Source organism: Drosophila pseudoobscura, chromosome 3, assembly GCF_009870125.1.
Source record: "Drosophila pseudoobscura strain MV-25-SWS-2005 chromosome 3, UCI_Dpse_MV25, whole genome shotgun sequence".
NCBI classification, from domain to species: Eukaryota; Metazoa; Arthropoda; class Insecta; order Diptera; family Drosophilidae; genus Drosophila; species Drosophila pseudoobscura.
This window is the reverse complement of record NC_046680.1, coordinates 3,959,046-3,978,635: the sequence shown is the minus strand read 5'-3', so window position 1 is coordinate 3,978,635 and position 19,590 is coordinate 3,959,046. Positions and strand designations below refer to the sequence as shown.

Genomic DNA, 19,590 nt, shown 5'->3' with positions numbered 1-19,590 from the left:
CAAGGCTTTGGAGCTGGCACGAGTGTGCCTCAAAACATAGCCAGGAAAAAACTTGTTAAAATTTGTTGGCCGAGCTTTTTGCTGGCTACGGCCAAGCAAATAGCCAAATTGGTTGTTCACATTTTTTCCAACGAATCGCAGCGCATGCGTTGCATGTTTTGTTTCCAGCCAGATCCCAGATCGTGACCGATCATTGGAGCTGACTCGGGAATTAGCTGCCTGGGTCGGGGTGGAGAAGAGCTGCTCCAATTTGAGAGACCGATTTTGGCGAGAGGTTAAAGTTGAGCTACCAAATGGATTGCTCAATTAGCCAAATGAGAGTGGATGGCTGGGATTGTGTAATGAGCTGGCTCGAGGGTTTGTTGCAGGGCATTGGATTGCCGTTAAGTCGTACTTACCCGGGAGATGATGATGCCAGCGATGCTGATGCGTATTCTGGGGCCCTTCAGCAGGCGGTAACGAAGATCGACGCCGTTCCAGAATGAGATGAAGTACCGCTTGACCTGCGTTTGGGAAAAGGGGGGAGGCTAGCATTAGTCAAAGCTGGAGAACGGCGCGGCTGAGTACTCGTATCTATCAGCTGCGGTCCGGACACATTCATCAGTCCTATCTGCTTTCATCTGGGCCGCTTCCCTGCCGCTGGCTAGTCTTGCGGCAGATTCTCGCGGACAAGAGCGCACCCAGGTCGGGCAGACCTATAAATCTCCACTGTGAGTGATGTGCATAATAATCAAATTTTGTGCGTCGGCTTTACTTCGAAGTGAATCCGAAAACGCAGAGATAGAACCACTGAGAACTGGAGATGGAGCACATTCGAGCCTTTTTGAGCTCAGAGCCGATTTCAGAATCCAAATTATGGTGGAAGAAATTGTATCTCTATTACCGCACTATCCCTCCTACATTGTTCATTAAGATCGTTTGCACGTTCTGTTCTGTACCATTTCTGTTCCATTTTACCTGTGTTCTTTGCGTCTGAAATACTCGTACAATCCTAATCCTAATCTGGACTCTCTGGCCGCTTGGGGCACCTGGATCTGGATAGGCTCACAGCCAGACCAGACCTATCTGTCAGTATATATTCCATGTATACACATGTAGCTAACAAACCACCAACTGGCAGACCAGGCAACAAAAAGACACAGACCAAAAAACAACTTTTACAATCTTCAGACTTCGAAATCCCCCGCGGGCTGGGTTGCGCTGGGTGCGACCGTATCGGAGTCGTGGCAGCGCCACGCACAAGCGGAGACAATCCCAGCTGTCTGCAATCGCGGACAACTCCATTCGGGCTCTGACTTTTTAATTTCTTTTTTCTGCACCCTCGTGCCTCTGGAGCGGCTCGCCATCGCTCACGCACCTGCAAATTATCGCCGCCGTGGAGCCGATAGCCATCGTAGTCGACGATAACCAAGACTTCGGGGTAGATGATGTACGGTGCCTGGCGCCGGGAACGGGTGCGGGTGCGGGTGCGGGACTCGGCGGTCTGGGGCTCTGGGTCCAGAACGCCCTCATCCTCGTCGTTGAGGTCCTCGAAGTCGGGACTGGTGGGAACGCTGCGCCGTTTGCGCCGCTGGCGCCGTTGCAGACGCTCCAGCTTCTCGCTGGCCAGCAGATCATCGGGTTCCATGAAGGCTGCATACGAAACGAAACCGGAAAACGTAAATTAAGCAAAATTAACAACAATCGAGTATCGGAATGTCTTTATTATGATATAAGAAGCTGGCAAGTCAGGTAGCCGAACATTTAACTGTATTTAGTATAATTTTTGGGCGCATTTCACAAAAGCCGACTGTGGAAATACCCGTATTTCCCATAATTATTATTTTTGATTTCTGAGAATATTGAATAGTGCACGGTGAGGAAAATCATCCATAAAGTACATGTTTTTATAGTGGAGTTTTTTGGCTGGAATTTTGGCGCCACCAACCGGAGGGTAAATGCATTCAGCGAAGGGCGTACTGTTACATTGAACTCTTAGCTTCGTACGAGTGTTTCTTTTGTTTTATGTTATTCAGCCGCGAAGAATCTTCGAACAGGAAATGCTATCGGCCTCACGTTGATCTCAACTTGTTGCCGCGGCCCGCGATTTATGGGCCACGGCTTAGCGGAGTGCTTCTATGGCTGCTACGGCTTCCATGGGTCAATGCGCCCATTAAGAATGTACAGTGTGCAGTGTGCCACACAGGGGCTCGGGTCAATGCTGCCCCAGGAACCATCCATCACCCAGACTTACCGAAGTCACTCAGTTGATCTTCTGCTGCGCTCGCCTCGCGCTTGTACACAATGTGGTGGGCCTCCTCCTGGCTGGGACTGAGCTCGTGCGGCAAGGGCTTAATCACCAGGTCGTGACCGATGCTGCCCTCCTGAAAACGACAGATTGGGGAAAATGTGATCAGTAACGAACATGGCGAATAAATCAGGGAATTAGTCCAATCAATGATACTTGTAAGGCTTTAGATACACATATGTACATATATACATACATATGTATAATTCAAAGCGGAAACGTTGTGAGGCGCGGCAAGGGCAGCGGTATTCAATCAGTATATATGTACATCTTTACACAACATATTTTATATGTCGATTATAAGATTTGATCCGATGGTCTGGATCATAGATGCGGCAATCTGGTGGGTAGTTTCATTCTCTATGATTCTGGGTTTTTTGTCTTTCTCGTATCTTTGGAATTGTTGATGCCACAGATTTACGTGCTTGGTGGGGCCGGAAGGGGGTATTGAAACGAATTTGGTTTTTTTTTAACATCACAGGAGGGACATCTCTTATAGTCTCTGAGCACTAGGCGTCAAAAACGATGGACAGACGGACATGGCTATATCGACGCGACTATTGATGCTGATCAAGAATATAAATACTTTATGGGGTCAGAAACGTTTGCCTCTAGGTGTTGCACGCATCCACTTCCACCACAAATCTAATATGCCCATAGCCTTCTTTGAGCATCGGCCATAAATATGTGTGAATATGTAGATGCAATATAAATAGCTGTATCCACCTTCCTTTGGAATTCAGTATATATGGTTTTTGTATCCACCCAAAAATCATATTATGTATCTTTGGTTTAAGTACGTTAAGCACATATGTACGTTTCATTCAAATTTGTCAAAGAAATCGCAATATCGAATCCATTTTGGGCCAGCCGTTAGACATTGACAAGTAAGCGCCGTATAAATAATTTATTACACTTATTTCGCTCAGCATTCTTGCTCCGTAGTGCCCATAGAGGTACGAGTGCATATGAACGCCAATATGAATATGAGTTGGCTTTGAATGACTTTGGCCAAGTCATAAAAATTAGCTGCAATTTGCATAGTTGCACATTTTATGCAAATAATCTGCGATCGTCGATAAGAAATGTATCCACACTCTTTGAGTTCTCGGGTTCGGTTTTATCGCCTCTGTAATTGCAATGATTAGTAGAGGGTAACAGAGTAAGCCAGACGGCAATATATACACGTACACGTACACGTACACGTACACGTACACGTACATATGCATAAGTAGACAAAGACGGAGACAGACCTTGAAAAAGGTTAGCTACTTGTTTGGACACCCGAATGCCTTCGATTCAATTTGCTTATGAGTTTATTTCAGCTTTAATTGGCTTTTTGTTTATCAATCATCGATTTGCCAGAGGCCCAGCGACCATTGGCACCCACTCGGTACGAGGTGGTCCAATTAAATCTTGGAAATAATCTCTACATGCTATAATTAAAGCATTAGCTATGAACTAGAGCTGCTGCGAGATGTTGCCCCCAGCTGAGATCGTGCCAGATACAAAAGGAAGTGGAAGTGAGAGCTACCTGAGAACTGAGCTGAGTCAGCTTTAGATAAAGATACACTTTGATGACTGGTGTTGGGATACAGTGCTAGGTGTACACCCTACATCTTTTAAGCAAGTTTGGGCCCAAAAATGGCTAATCAGGCACACAATGATTCGACTTCGCTCTCAATATATGTATGTATATTTGACTATAAAATACAAAACGGCAAAGTTCAATGTCCCGCAACCGCGGCTGCAGCTAAATGTCAACAACGGCGACAGCTCAACAGCAACTTGTGCCGCAAACAAATTGCAGGCAAAGCCAGGCCACAAATTGCCATTGATGACATGAGCCAGTCCAGGCCAGTCCAGGCCAGGCCATGCCGAACCGGGCCGGGCCGGGCCAAACCGAGCGGTGCGAAGCCTATACAACCCAACGGCTACAAACTCTTCAACTTGAATGCAGTTGGAGCCTCGTTGGGAACTTGAATTATGATAAATATTTGAGCTGGCGACACTTGAATGGCTGTTGGCACACAGTGCGTATGATCAATGTGCGAGAAGCAGCTCCGGCCTTCACATTGACAGCGAGCCGGAACGAAAGGATTGCCTTCCTTGTCCTGCAAGAGGCCACTTGTTGTGCGTAGGAGTAGGAAAATTCATTTCAACTCTGCATACAAATAGACAGACCTGTGGAGGCCAGCATCCTAGTACCGTCTACTTACTAGCATATCGCCGTAACATTCATAAGTGTGTAGCAATAAGTAACTCTTAATTTTCGCATTAATTCTGTCTTGGGCAACACTGCTCGCAATTATTTTTAAGTTTATTTAAGTTTTATTTGGCATTTGGCAGATCTTTTAATTTATGCGGCTGGCTGCAAGTTTTCTCGGCATGTGGCAATTGGCCTAATGCTGGCTAGCAAATTTTTCGTGTTTCGTGTTTTCTTTTGGTTTTGTTTTTGTTTTCCGCATTTCCACCAACAAGTGCAAAAACAGAAACAGAAAAACAACCGCCAGCTGAAGTGTTTGGGCGTGTGCTTTATTTTTCTCCGACTTACTCAACGCTTTTTCACTCGGCCTGAGTTTGTCCCGCCGTCAGAGTTCTGGTTGGTACGCGGTACGTGGAACGTGGAACGTTATGTAATTGCCAAAATGAGGCAGGCTCTAATTTTCAAATGCCTGTTGCCTTGTTGCCTTGTTGCCCAGCTGCCTTGAACGCAATTTATGCGAAAAGTCCATTAATAAATTACCCCTTCCTATTCCCGACCCGATTCCTTCGCCGGGCGCCAAGCGTTGAGAGTTCGGCTAAGTAATTGGCTTTTAATTGTGACGGAACACACCCGTGAACACACTCTCTCTTGGGTAATTGAAAGCGACTGCGAGAGATCTGCTATATGCAGGCATATCTGTTCAGGCCAATAGGAAGTGATTTTGCAATTAAACTTCAAGTGGATGGGGATTTCCTAGTGGATTGATTAAACCAAGAGTGTACTCGCGTTTCCCAACATTGGGTGCAGAAGTTCTCTCCCTCATACCCAGCTCTGTGTAGATTACTCATGAGTCATGACCAAAGGTGGATCGCAATTGAATGCCACTATCCAGCCCCTCGGTAAGTGCAAGTGCTGCAGGCCAAATCTCAAATGATGGGGAAAGCCAACAGGTGATTGCGGGAGAGTGAGGGAGATGGGTGGGGGGAAGCTGCGAATTGCTTTCAAATCACGCAGCTTACACTCTGCAGATGGCTTCGCGGCTGTCGGGTGGCTCTCGATGCTTTGCCATCGGCTGGCCCCAAAATAAAGTTGTCGGAGTTGTCTTATTTATGTAATCACCCCCGACCCGACTCGATTGTTATATCAAGATGAGGAGGACCGGTGTGGGTATTACGTTGCCGAGTGATTTCTAGGTTTTGTTTCAGCAGCCAACCTTTCGTACACCCCGGACAAGTGCGCGTATCTGTCAGATACAGATAGATACTGTTTGAGTGAGATAGACACTTGCAGAAACGCCCACGGATTGCGATCGAATGGCGGTGAATTTGATTGATTTGTGATGATATTTTCATTAGGATTTGTTGTCTGCCGTTTTTTCCCAATGAAATATAAATTATTCTACAACATTTCGGTTCAACCATCGGGGCTAAAAACGAGCAGAGATTGCACAATGTGACACGCCACAAAGAGTTCAGTGAACCAAAAATTTACTTACAATCAAAATTATCACCTTTTGGTATTTGTTTTTCGGGCTTTGCGGCGCTCGCTGCTGCTGCTGCTGTTTCCTCTCTGCCCAGAGCGTCGAAGCGCTCAAATGTGCAAATATCCGAAATCGGCAGACACCAGAGCCCAGACTCCAGCAGCAGCAACCACAGAAATGGCAATAGAAAAATCACTTTGTGGTTTGTAATTTTGGGAAATTAGCATAATTTGTGCAAATTCATGACACGAACGGTGGCCCGACGCGAGGCCAGGGGAAGGAGTCGCAGTCAGAGTCGTCATTATAGTCATGACTATTGCGGTTTGTTGAGGTTATTGTGGCTGGTGTTGGTGTTGCCAAGAGCTGGCTGCCACTTGCCACTACCACTGCCACAGCGGGTCATAAATGCCGGGAGACGTCAGAAAATGAATATTAATTGAAATAGAAGGCGTCTGACGAATGGCTGTTGTTGAAAATGGTGTTAAACTGAATTGAGTTGCCTGCGTTTTTCCTTAATTCATTTTCTTAATGTCAATAATTGGTTTTTGGGACTAACAATTTTACGTTTTGAATAAATGTACGAATTGCCCGTAGACTTAAGCTCTGCTATTTGATATTGGATATTTGATATTTTGTTTTTCATTATTTATACAACTCCGATTCAAATGCAAATAAAACACATTCCAAAGGATTTACTGTATGCACGAATTAGACACCATTTATATGAAAACATAGTTCGGCAGTCGAAAGCCTTGATTTGTGGAAATATTCGTAAATTCTGGTCTTTCAGATGCTGATCTTGTCACGGCGGCATCAATGAAAATGCGTAAGAAAAATATCAGTTGAGGTGTTTTGTTGGTTGTTGTCTTTTTTGTTGGCTATCATCTTGGTCAAGGTTAGATCTAATCGGCTCTTAAGATCGCTGTTCAATGCGATTGCATGTAGCCATAAACTACGGCGTCAACAATGAGAACAAGAACAGGCACTAATACCCATATCACGGGACATAGAGACAGACAGACACACAGAGATAGAGATAGAGAGAGAGACCTGCCACGGGTGCCCCAACTGTGTTAACAGTTTGTTTACATAAAGCAGCTCGTTAAAAATATTCCGAGCCCACCTTCAGGCAGAAACCCACTCGGCTCCATACGGATTCAGCAACTGTATTGGCATCTGTACCTGTGTCCGTGCCTGTATCTGTATGGGTATCTGTATGGGTATCTGTATGGGTATCTGTGGTCAATGAATATTTATAAAAGAATCAAAAAGCAGCAGAACAGCAGTGGCCACCGCCCATGGTCAGTCTGAGTCCCAGGCGGAGCTCTAAGAACCTGGCCCACACAGCGGCTCCCAGCCGAATGCATTCAAAAGCAATCAAAATTAATTTGCTCACAAAATGTATCTGCCACTAGAACGCACTTTGGTTCTTGCCTCTTTTTTTCGGTATACGCGTAATTTGTTCTGATGCCTCGTGTGGCGCTGCCAACAAGTTCAATGCGAACTGGAGACAAGTCAAAGTGCGCTTTCAAGTTGCCGCTCCAATAGCTCCAGATACTTACAAACGCACACGAGTGGTTCGATGGATCGGTGGCTGAGATGCCTGAGGTGGCTGGGTAGCCAGCCGGGCGTATGGGCGTATGGGCGTATAGCCTAATGAAGCTCGAGTCGCATGTCGGAGTCAAGTGGAGTCAGCATCAGCATGTAGATTGACTGGTGGACTGCTGTCCGACTGCAGGTTGTCCTTGCACTTAGAAGTTTCTCAAAAGTGAAGGCCTCTCAAGGTTATTCTCAAGGGTGTGCGACATTTTGGCATACAGTTGGCATTTAGTTGGCATTTAGTTGGCGTTTAGTTGGCGTTTAGTTGGCTGGGGTTAGTAAAACTGAGACTGAACCCAGAAGTATCTTCCATTTCGTTGCTCCCCTCAAATGATTAATGATATCCATTGATCCGCTTAATTGAAATTGGATCGCCATTCCTCCAAATTGAATTGGGTGGCTACTCCCCGTTCCCTACCCCGTCTCCGTCCCCGGCACCACTTGTGCCCCAAATTTGGTTATCTAAAGCGTGAAAATTTCAGGCCCGTGCTCGGCAGCCCCTGTCCCCTGACATTAATCGGCTTATGTGATCTGCGATGTGTTTGTGAATGCCCTGACGTAACCGATATGGCCGCTTATTAATATGCAGCATGCAGCAAAGTCTCGGAACAGCACCCGCCTGCAATGCTGCTATCGCCTGGTGCTTGCCACACCAAGTGGCACCAATTAAAAAACATTTTCCGCGAGGAAATTGCAGCCACTGCCCCAAAATAAACGTGGCGTTCGATTAAATAATACGAGTATGATCGGAGCCGGGCATAATTGAAAAGCGATTTGCTGGCCGCTGTTCGTCCGAGCTGTGCGTACGCACATTGCCAATAGAGCTGACGGAGTGGAGTGAGCACGACAGCTTTCGTGTCACGCTCTCATCTCTAAAAGTTGGCTGGACCCGGGGGAAACCTCTTGGGATCCGAAATCTGCATGTGAGCGGCCAACTGAAATCGTCGGGCTGCTGCCTCGGACTTATGAATATTGGTAACACGCTCGTTGTTATGTCGACTCGATTTAGTTTCAGTTTTATTACATTTTCCTTTCCTTTCGGACAAGTGAGCCGCGTTCCTTGCGGCTATCGGGTAACCAACATCGAAACCCGTAAGACTTGAGCAACTCGAGCAGCCAAACTCGTCAGTGGGGGTTGTGTCGTCCACATGGTATGTCCAGTATGTCCAGGGCGGGGCAGGGAACAGCGTTTTGCAAAACTATTTTACATTAATTTGCAGAAACCGCTGCCCCGAGTCGCACCAATTTCTGGAACACACGAGCAGCTCTTTGAGTTGTAATCAACCGAGAGTCAAAAACAGTGGCCGCGGACATAGCCATCAGCTTTAGTAACATTTGAAAATGCCATCGTCCCATAAATTGCTATTCTCAATTGACGATCAGAGGCTTCCCCGCCTGAATATCAGGACGGCCGCAGGCCTAACACTTGGTCCGGCTGCCCGAAGCTAATGCAAATCAAATCGGCCAAATCAGCGGTCAGACAGCTACAGTTTTAGTATTAATACAGAATTTCCATTCAAGAAGATCAACTATCGCACAGACACACTCGCCAGCGAACACTCAACACTCTGTGTAAATATCAAGGCCAGCAATTAGCTGGGAGCTGAGCTGAGCTGAGCTGGGAAGGTGAGAATACCCCAAGCCGAAGAAGCTACCGCAAGATACCTCGGATAGAAACTCGTTTGGCACTTTGGACATGAATGTTGCTTAATGATGACGACTGCGACTGCTGTCTAATAGAGTCGGCCCAAGCGCTGCCAGCCGATTCCAAATGTCGCCTCCCGAGCTGCTGCCAGCTCCCCAATAGTTCTACGTGTTGTCCCTACTGTTGCCATGCCTGTTTGCTCAAATGGCAGTACAGTGCATGATATTTCAATCGTTGGCAATCGGTGGCCAAATGTCAAATGTCAAATGGTCTAAAAAAGAGCAGCGCATCGCTGGGAGTGGCAGCTGAGGGATGCTCAAACATCTGCAGCTCAGGACAGCAGAATAAAAGTATAAGTACTCTCTCCTCGCACTGAGTGTGTGTAAACCCATCTTTACGTCGCACTTAAGCCCAAACTTCAATCAAAAATCGAACTGCACAGAAGACCTTCTTTTACCTGGGGCGCAAGCAACCCGAAGAAATTTCGAAAGCTCATTAATAGGTAGATGCCTATCTGAGGTGCCTCAACTGACAATTGCATAAGCGCTCCGGTACGCCACCTGTGAAAGGGCCCCTTGGCCGAAGTGCATTTCAGGGCCAAATTCTTCTGAGCACAGTGTGATTAGCAGACAAGAGGCAGACATCAGATACTCGTCAAACATCGCATTCATCAGCCACACGCACCGCAACGCCTAGCATCGCAATTAGCATTAATCAAGCTGGGTTACAGAAAACAGATGCTTTATTTATTCGAGGTACCCGAAAGAGCTCACAAGATGGTGTGCCAGAAAAGCCGGAATTATAGTTTGTTCGGTGCTGGCTCCTTTAATTAGCCAAAATAGCTAGCCAAGAACCATGCCCCCGAAGTAATTGTCATCAGTTTTTCGTTACAAGCCATTTGGGGACTCCGCTGTACCCGTGTATAATTGACCATGATACTACGGGCAATATTCGCCTGTAAGTGTTTCTCTTTTGTTTTCGTGGTGCCACACTCTTCGGGGATTTTGAGTCAATGTCAGCATTGATTAGGTCAAAATTGGCCACGTTACCTCGACTGGCAGTGGGTGGCTCAGCTAATGGATGCGGCAAGTGAATCGAGTTGAATCATGCTGATGTTCAAGTCCAGGTCAGCTAAGGGCATTCGCGGCGACCTTCAACTTCTGGCATGTATATGTATAAATCAAATTCGAGTTTTATTTTCGGGTCTCTTTTCCCACACACAGCAGAGACTACACTGCACATCCATCAAGATGATGGAATACCTTCGGTTGGAGGATGCATCGTTTACAGTCCCGTATTGTGGGAACCGTTTTGACCGAAGCTCGAAAGAATCTGAGGCTGTCTTCAGCCCGATCTTGGTCTCTTCATAGGTTCAGTCTACTTTTGGCTGCTGTACCTTCCCTCCAGACCTCCTTCCGATATCAAATTCGAGTACCTTTCGGTTAGTTTCAACAACAACAAGGGCGTGTAAAACTACTGTAGGAGATTTGAAGTGTTCAGTGAAAATGCTTTGCAATGCGCTGAAGGCAAGTTCGTGTCTGAAGTCTTTCGTACAGTGGCTGCGATTGATGCACAATTGATAGATTAACTATACTCGAACCTCTCGTTCATTAAGGTGCACAAGTATATTCTGGAGTTCCAGAATCTGTGCCCAATTTTGAAACGCCTTGCGCAAAATATTTTAAATACTTCTGTTGAGTTTGAGTTTGAGTTTGAGTTTGGTCTGTGGTAACAATTTCCTTAAGTAAGACGCACATTTTTTGGACGAAGTCTCTTGCGGCGGGCCTAATTAAATGGCCATAAACGTAGGTGAGTGAATGGGGCAGCACTGCGCAGCAGCAAGTTTATTTGTCGGCATTGTTTGAATAGTAGTCCAACAAACGAACAAACGATCGAACAAGCAGAAGTATTACGCAATTGTCGCTGCCTAAGACATCTTCTGACGGTTTCTCGTTAATTACAAGCCGGTAACGGCATCTCGATAGTTTTGAGGCCCGTCCGTTTAAGGTCACATCAAAGCCGGAAGACGGCGTCTGACTCTGGCTATGGCTCCGGCTGGGGCTCGGGCTCGGGCTCGGGCTCGGACAGCGGCTAGCGGCTAGCCGCCGGCGGCCGGTGGCCAGCAGCTGCTGACACAGACCCCAGACCCCAGACCCAGCTGCGTTTTCTGCATTTTGGCCAATTGCGAAACATTTTCACCGGCTTTTGCACCTCGAAATGTCAGCGAGCAGGCATTTTTCATGCTCACATGAGTGCTTGTGTATTTTCTACATATTATTTATGAATTTTTCTGTGTGTCAGTCAGTGCTGCGGCAGCGGCAGCGCCAGCGCCAACAGCGGCTTCAACCTGATCTGGCTGGCGCACTTGGCCATAACAAGTCGGTCAAGTCGGACCGGGCCAGAAGTTGCTGTTTGACCTTTTATTAGCTGTCTGTAATTATTATCAAAAATACATTTTTTTCCTACCCAGCTTTTGTTTAACAAATTGAAATCCAAGCAGACGCTGTCGAAGCCAAAAAGTCAAAGAAATGGAGTCAACGAAAAATCTGTGCGAAGGCAAAGGGGAAGCCCGAAGACGCTTGGCGATGATTGTTGTCTATTGACCTTATTGTCTGTCAAATTATTTGTTGGTCATTTTATGATTTGCTGCCCGTTTGTTCGTCTGAGTATTAATTTGCTTGAATTGTGACATTCAGTTGTGCAATTGTCCGTGCAGGGAGCCTCAAAAGGTTTCTTTCGGTTCACATAACCGAAATGGAATGGATCCGTTCTCTCGCCCTCGCATAAAGGAAAACATCCCCTACACAAAGGCCGGCGATTAAGGCCCACTTCCTCTATGCCAGAGCTTGTGCTGATCGCTCGGGTTAAATGTTAATTGCCAATTCTCTCATAAAAGAACGTCAGCAGAAGCACTGGAAAAATGAGGTATACAAATGGGACTATAAAATAAAAGACAATGTCTCTCAGCGATGGGAATTATATTACGCTGACCTTCAGCCGTTTCAGCCAGGAACAATTATTGCCGATCAGGCGGGGGCGGGGACGGAGTCGGAGACCATTCATTTAAAATATAGTCGAGATTGATATTCTGTGACTCTATCGGCACATTTATGCGATTGTTCTCATTCAGAAACATGAGCATTTATGGTGTAATATATCTTGGCCTTATCGCCCATACGCCATCGCAATTTTCACTCTTGTTAAATGGGTTCAAGGTGCGCGACGACAGCAACAGCAGCAGTTCTTTCCTAGAAAAAACGGGTGTATTTGGCTGGGGGGAAGGGTTGACTGCAGCCGGCCCGGCAAATTTTTGAAGAAATTTCAAATGAATTGATTATTTGGATGTACATACGTACATCTGTAGTAATAAATACGCGAGCAAGGAACCAATAAAGCATGTCCGATGGAGTTTGGTTCTTCAGTGCTTATGATCTACCATCCAATGCCACCTCTTAGATGTGCGATTCCTAGGTACCCGCCAGTCGTCCCAAGACCCCAGTGCAGCTCCAAAAGTGACCACAACAATGGCCGTCTGTCATAACAGAAACAAGTACGTAGCAGCACAAGCACGTACAAGTACGAGTGCGACCAGAATAGAGCCCACGAGCACAAGAACAGAATCGAAACCAAATCGAAAGCAGAATCAAGAACAACTTAAGAACAAGCCTAATGGCCTGCGCTAATTGAAATTCCTGCGGCACGTCTCTCGATCGGATCGGCGTACTGGCGGTGTGACCTTGTGGGGCGTGTTGGGGAGGGTGGGGGCTGTTGATTAGAGACCACTTATAGAACACTTACCATTATCAAGTCGCCCGTTTCCATGTGGCGCCGCATCAAGATCGCTGCCATGTTTCGCTCATCCTGGAACACTTCACCAATCTCGTCTTTGTGGTGCTACAAAACAAGAGAGAAACAGTATGATGAATACCATTTTGGTGAAAATAATGGGTGTTGATTTCACCGAGTGGAGTTTTAACTTCGAACTGATGTTATTTTCAACTTCAGAACTGACATGACTAATTACGAGCTAAGACTTGATCGCTCGCCCATCCCAACAAGTGACACCTCATGTATGCCTAGCAAACCTTTTGGCCGGTCAGGCAATCTCTCCTTTTCCTCAAGTGGCCTCCCTCAAGAGGACTGCCTTGTGTGTGTCGGTCCTGTTCATTTTCATTAGTGGGAGATTTCCATCGCATCGGATAAATTTCATTTTATTTCTCCTCAAAGAAGAGGTCTTTCCAGCGTAAAAAAATATGATTAGTCTATTATTCGTAAACTCTCGCCTAAGATATTTGAACAGTTTTTTGAAGGTCTCGCCATTCCTGGCATACCAATCTGTGCACTCAGACCCAGACTGCCACAGGTGGCCGCAACGAAAAACTTAAAGCAGTTTTCGTTTTGGGTTTTCGTATAACAAATGTATGGTTTGTTGGCCGCCGACCAGAGCGGCGCTGACCAAGACAAAACGCGTGGTTAGCGGCTAAATTTAATTAAATGCAGCTCTGGCCGGGCACGGAGAGAAAGAGAGTGAGCAGGAGGAACGGGGAACTGGCGAGGAGCGTGGGGTAGGCAGCGGTAGCAGCAGCAGCCGGAGCAGCAGTTAGCCGAGCTTTGATTAATGCCAGTGGTCAGAAAATGTGACGCCTCAGCATGCACGTCACTCATACGCCGTGTGTGCCGTTGCAGAGTCTAGAGTCCGGACTGACCATGAAAACGGCGCTGCTGGCCGGGCTTAAAGCCTAAGCTTTTGACATTTGGCCAACTGCTCTGGTTTCGATTCTGCAAATGTTTTTTCCAATCCTTTGACATCGAAGTTCTGTGTTTTCTTTTTTTGTGCGCTTGCCATTCAAGTCGATCGCTGGTCGAACGCGCATACCCCAGGGATATTAGTCTAGTATTAGCATAAATTTTGATTGCGATGGTTTATCTTTAGTCGCGCTCCGGCCAAACTAATTAAATGAATTGCCGCTGCGTAGCCGGGCCAGTTCCAGGTCGGTTCCATTCAGTTGAGTTCTCTAATAAATATCGAAATAAATGTAATCTGACACTTGACATCGGCATCAGCATTTGGCATTGGACTCAGTTTCAGACTCAGACTCAGACTCGCCATAGGTCCCCCATAAACTTGTCTTGCCGGCACTCTATCAAATTACAGACATAAATCATAACTGCCCCCTCAGCATAGAGCAGCATAGTACAGTTACTAATCGCCGTATGCCGCCTGAATGGAGCAGAAAATGCAGCAAATGCAGCAAATGCATATGGAAAAGTAAGTCAAGTGCCAAAATCGAAATAAAAGTTAATGTCAGAGTCAGAGCCATTGGCCAGTGGCCTTTGGCAGCGGCAGCGGCAGTGGCTATCGCCTGATGGGAGCTGTCGAGCATAAGAAATACTCAGATTAATCTACACGCTTGTTTGCCAGAGGTAACTCACACCTCAGAACTATTTCAGATACGCTAATACTCGTATGTACCTAGATGATCTCTCATTCGAATTATCGGCCCAGGGCGCCTCCAGATAAAGGCTCTGCCGCATGAGGAGGGGGAGTGTTGAGGGAGAGATTGAGGCATCGCTACATTTCGCGAAGAGGCAACCTGTCTTCTTTCTTATCACTTATCCTTCGGACCCAGTAGCCAGAATTCAATTCATTCCGCTATTGCCTTCCCCGAAATGCGCTCGAGTGCGGCAATTATTTATCGCTTCGATCGAATTACTGAGCTGTCCAGAACGGGGCGTGGCACTTGTTAAGTGACCGCCAAAGCGTGTGGACACGCAGCGGCAACAACAAATTCATGTGCAGCAAGCAGTTATGGCTTAATTTGTTGTTGCTGCCCAGCAAATGCTGGCTATTTTCTAGTTGGACACGACGACCTTGTGGAAAATAAGTTCAAAGCAACAAGTGGCAAGTGGCGACCCCCACGCCGCATACACTCGACTCGTAGACGTGTGGCATATTGTACAAGACTCACGTATTTCGGCTGCCATGAATCCGAATCCGAGTCCGATTCCGAGTCGGAGCCGGTGCCGATGCCGATGCCGGAGACCAAAAAGCAGCTCGAGTTGTCAACTCTTTGGAGCCTGGCCAAGTGTTTTGGCCATATTTATGAACTGTCAGTCCACCACTTATTGCTCTTGACTCTCGACTTTGCATGGACCAATTTCCTTTGCCCAGCTGTGTGCCGCATGTGTGCTGACAATTGCTGTTCTCATTTTGACTTATTTTGTTCTCTCGCGACTGCAATTTTAATTAGTTGACTTGCAAATTGTGAACTGTTGGCTGTCGCGCGTTTTTCTGTTTGGTTTTTTCAACTTTTCTACTTCGTTTCGATTGCAATTGAATCGAACCTACACTCACACTTACTCTTTTGACATTCTTGGCGGCGTAAATTTGTTTAATTGAAAATGGCGACAAGACATTATGTAGATCGTTCAGCTCTGATTAGGCGGTTCCAGCAGAAATGTCTCCTTCCTTTGGGCGGGCCCGAATTTCTCGCCCCACTTGATTTCCATTTCAGTTGATTTAAAATCCCAAGGGTTTTGCCAGTGGTTTTGCCTATAGGCCTATAATTCATTGCGTGGCTCGTTACGGAAGAGAAAAGAAAGACTTTCAACTCTGATTGAAGCCCATAGATGAGAGATTGTGTTTTTTCTCAGCTCTGAATGAATGCTGCGAGTAGGTGTCCTCGGCTTGGAGAATCAAATGGAAGTGAAGTGATTCACCAATGATGACTGATGTTTGAATGCTCTTTATTGACAAAAAAAATCACCTACTCTAATTCCTTGGAATAAAAGTGGTCAGATGGTTGTGGCACACTGGAGCATCTCCCACTCTATAAAGTTTTCATATGTATGAATGTACGAGTATGTACATATTTCTATGAGAGCCCAAACATCTCTCTCTCTCTGCAGCTGGCTCTTTGTCGTTCAGACTCATAGTCGTAAAAATACCCCCCCACCCCACTTCTGTGGTCTTCCTACGGATGGATATAGGTCAGCAATTTATTGGCGAGTTGGCTATAAATAGGCTTGTAATAGAGAACTGGACATTTATAGGGTCTCGAAAAGGATATCCAATTCACGACCAATTTGTTTTACACAGCCGACAACTTGGTTGTGGACTACTCCGATTTTAGCGGCTACGAATATAATTGGTCCTTAAGAGATCCACACAGCATTCATTCCTCTGCGCCAATCCTTAAAATACATAATTTAAGCTCCTCTAGCCCCAACACTCCTCGCCTGAAGCTGAAAATGAAAGTAAAAGCCCAGAAACTGAACCACTTCCTGAGTGCTGCTTTCGAGTATACTCGATTTTTTTGCCTTGCTCTTAGCCATTTTGTTATGCAAATTAGTTGGCAATAGTTGGCAGAAGAAAGACACAAATGACCCGGAGCAGCGAACTTGGCAAAGTGAAAATTAGCCCCTGAACTCTTGTGGCGAGGCGAAAAGCGGAGAAGAAGGTTAAGGCATTAGTGCCAGGCCCTTAACCGAAGACAGCGCTAATTTCCCATTGTTTTCCTCTGCGGAAGGTGAAATGAAAGCGCAGGGCGGAAAGACTTTTCCGACTGTACGCGTATTCGTCGGGAGCCGAAACCGATCTGCTTTCGGTAATGTGGGCGCCCCCTACGCACCGCACCGCACCATACCATAAATCCGCGAGCCATTAGCCAAGTTAACTGGCAATTAACGCATTAGACGACTTGTAGGCGTTTCTCCGCTCAAGCCGTCTGTTCGCTGTTTGCTGGCTTGCTGTTCCCTTTCGTTCGGTTTTTGTTGATTTGTTTGACGTCGTTACGCATACGCCGCATTGGTCGCACTGGCCGCATTTGAGCCTCAAAGCTTAGCCATGCGTGTGTGTTTGGCTGCCTGATTTGCTTTGGCAGTTATCCAGTTTATTACGCACCATTATGCACTGCAGACATATATCCGATTCGAGATCAGCACCGAGGCAAACTTTATTTGTTTTTTTGGCGTCGGCTCTTGACGCCGATATAATACAATGCCAAGGCTGGGGCGACCCATTATTTGTCCATTATTCGGTCAATTATGTATCCCATTGAGTCTTTGGCTGAGCTGAGATCTCTTGGATGCCTAGAGGACTGTGGGAGTCTGTCCCTGCCACACTGGCACACTGCCCAAGCGAATCGGGTAACAGGCCTCCTAAAATCCCGCTTTGATCTTTCGCCAAACGAGCCCCATATCTGGATGAGGCTGAAACCCTCTAATGGGGAAGGCAAAAGGGAGCGAACAGGCTGGATGTTGCCTATGAAGCAACAAGCCGCGCAGAGCTAACAACATAACTGCGACATGAGCATAACAGGAGCAACAGCAAGAGCAACCGCAAAAGCAACGAAAGGAGGGGAAAATGTCAGGCCACAGCAACAACTTGCAGCATTATGCAACCGATTGTAGCCGCAGCCGCACAAACAGAGAAAGAGGTAGAGACAGAGAGACAGAGAGAGAGAGAGAGAGAGAGCAGTTAGCTCTTAACTGCTTTCTAAGCCTCCAAAGTCTTTTCTGCCAGTTACCCATGCCTCCCGCTCAAGCAGCCATCCCCTCTCTCTCTTTCCTTGTCAGTTTCTGCCCCTGCCACTTCTGCTGATTTTGCAACTTGCATCACCCGCGCATTCAGAGAGAGACAGCGAGAGAGAGGGACAGAGAGAGAGAGAGCGAATAAGAGAATGAGGGAAAGAGTTCCAGAGTGGGCTAATTTCAAATTCATTCAGCGGCCAAATCGGCCAACTCATTAATCATGCTTCTGCGCCGCCGACAACAAGTTGGAACCGTTTTGCAATGACAACGATACTCGTGCATGTTGAGTGCAACTGCAGCAGCAGAGGAGCTGTGGCATGGGGCAGCCACAAATACCTTTGCAGTTTCATTAAGGAGCAACTTACACACACAAGCCTTTTTTAATTATGCACTTAATCTACGAGTAGTTGCCATTGCCAGCCATCAAAAGTACATTTGGAAACCTCAACTCGTTCGCTTTCGATTCGCTGCGACTCGCTGGTGGTGGGTGTCTGGTGCCAGGGGAGGCAGGATAGAATTGGGGATCGCTTTTGCGATTTTAGCGCTCGAGTTTGTTGCCCAAGTCTTTCGTTTGTGCTCCGACTTTATGGTAATTGTAAGGCTATACAATCCGACTACGAGTCGGAGCCCGAGTCTGACTCTGAGTATGACTCTTGGGCCCAATGGCAGGTTGCCAAACCGAAGCCAAGGGGGCACAGTCCACTGTGGGTCCACCTAGAGATAGGTATCGACTACCTTGAGTACCTTGCGGTCATGTAAGCCCAAATCAATTGTCTTCCGTCTGTGGTTTGGGCTGCGAGGGATGTTGATCTGTGGGAACAAGTAGACAATCTCTCGATCTCTTGATGAAGTGAAGTCTTCGTGCTGAATACTTTAATTTGGAATTCAAGAAGCCCTTGTACTTGATTATATTCGAAACTGCTCTTAGCTGTAAGAAGTAAGCACTTCCTTTCGAAGATTTCGTTGAGCGATCTCAAGGTAAGCGGATTCCTTCTTCGGTCCAGTCATATTTTGGGTCCTACTCCACACTATTGGTTCTGTTCTCCATCTACTTTCTCCTACGTATTTTCTTCCCACAACTTCTAGTGCACAGTTCCTACCTCCATTTACTCCACTGAGCGCTCCCCTTTTTGCCAGTTTCCATTCCGGGCAAGGGAAGCGAGATCTAAGCCACCTTATTTTCGGTATTTTGTGGCTGTGGCTGTGGCTGACCTTTGTGCGAGGCCTATCGCAGTCATCGATTGAATGCGGCAGTGGGAGTGCCCGGCAACGCCTTGTGTTTGCCTTTTGGCTTCGTTGCTCGTTATGCGGGAGATGGGGAATGGGAGTGGGAGTGGAAGTGGGAGTGGAAGTGGAAGTGGGTGTGGGAGGGACCAGGTGAAGGTAGGGTAGGCAGTGGTGGATTTCGTTCGATATAACACTGCAACAGGAGACATTTCTCCGCACGAAATCGCTTGGTTTTGAGTTCGAGTGAAAAAGAGATTGCTCTCGGAAAGTCTTCAATTATTTTTTCGCAATTAACTTTTTACTGCGAATCGATCAACAGAAACTGCAAACACAAAATTTTCCTCACTCGGAGGTCGTTTCCGACCAAAATAAAGTAGAAACTGAGTCAGTTCTTGGGACCAGATATCAATGTTATATTATTTTTGTGTGCTTTTGCGGTTTGCCGGCAATGAATGGCCAACAGACAAAAAACACAACAGAATGCCAGAAATTAGAATAAATGGTTTTTCTTGGGCATTTTTTCGGTTCGCTGGTGCTCGGAAGGTCTCTGACAAAGTGCCGCCATTACCAAAAAAGAGCCAAAAAATCCAGCATGGAAAACATTGAAATTGTTG

The 19,590-nt window shown here is 46.6% G+C and overlaps 1 protein-coding gene across 5 annotated transcripts in view; it reads right to left on the bottom strand.

The window, feature by feature from the left end:
* The window catches only part of sona (sol narae), a 49,880-nt gene that overhangs the window by 14,035 nt on the left and 16,255 nt on the right, over nt 1–19,590 (bottom strand). For all 5 annotated transcript variants that reach the window (XR_004468701.1, XR_004468703.1, XR_004468702.1 and 2 more), the window contains exons 4-7: nt 13,016–13,111; nt 2,234–2,363; nt 1,358–1,632; nt 399–503 (exon numbers count right to left, since the gene is read on the bottom strand). Coding sequence is in view for 2 of the 5 variants with exons in the window: in XM_002138088.4 (XP_002138124.4) it covers nt 399–503; nt 1,358–1,632; nt 2,234–2,363; nt 13,016–13,111 (606 nt within the window). In the remaining 3 variants the exon portion in view is untranslated. The remainder of the gene's footprint in view (nt 1–398; nt 504–1,357; nt 1,633–2,233; nt 2,364–13,015; nt 13,112–19,590) is intronic.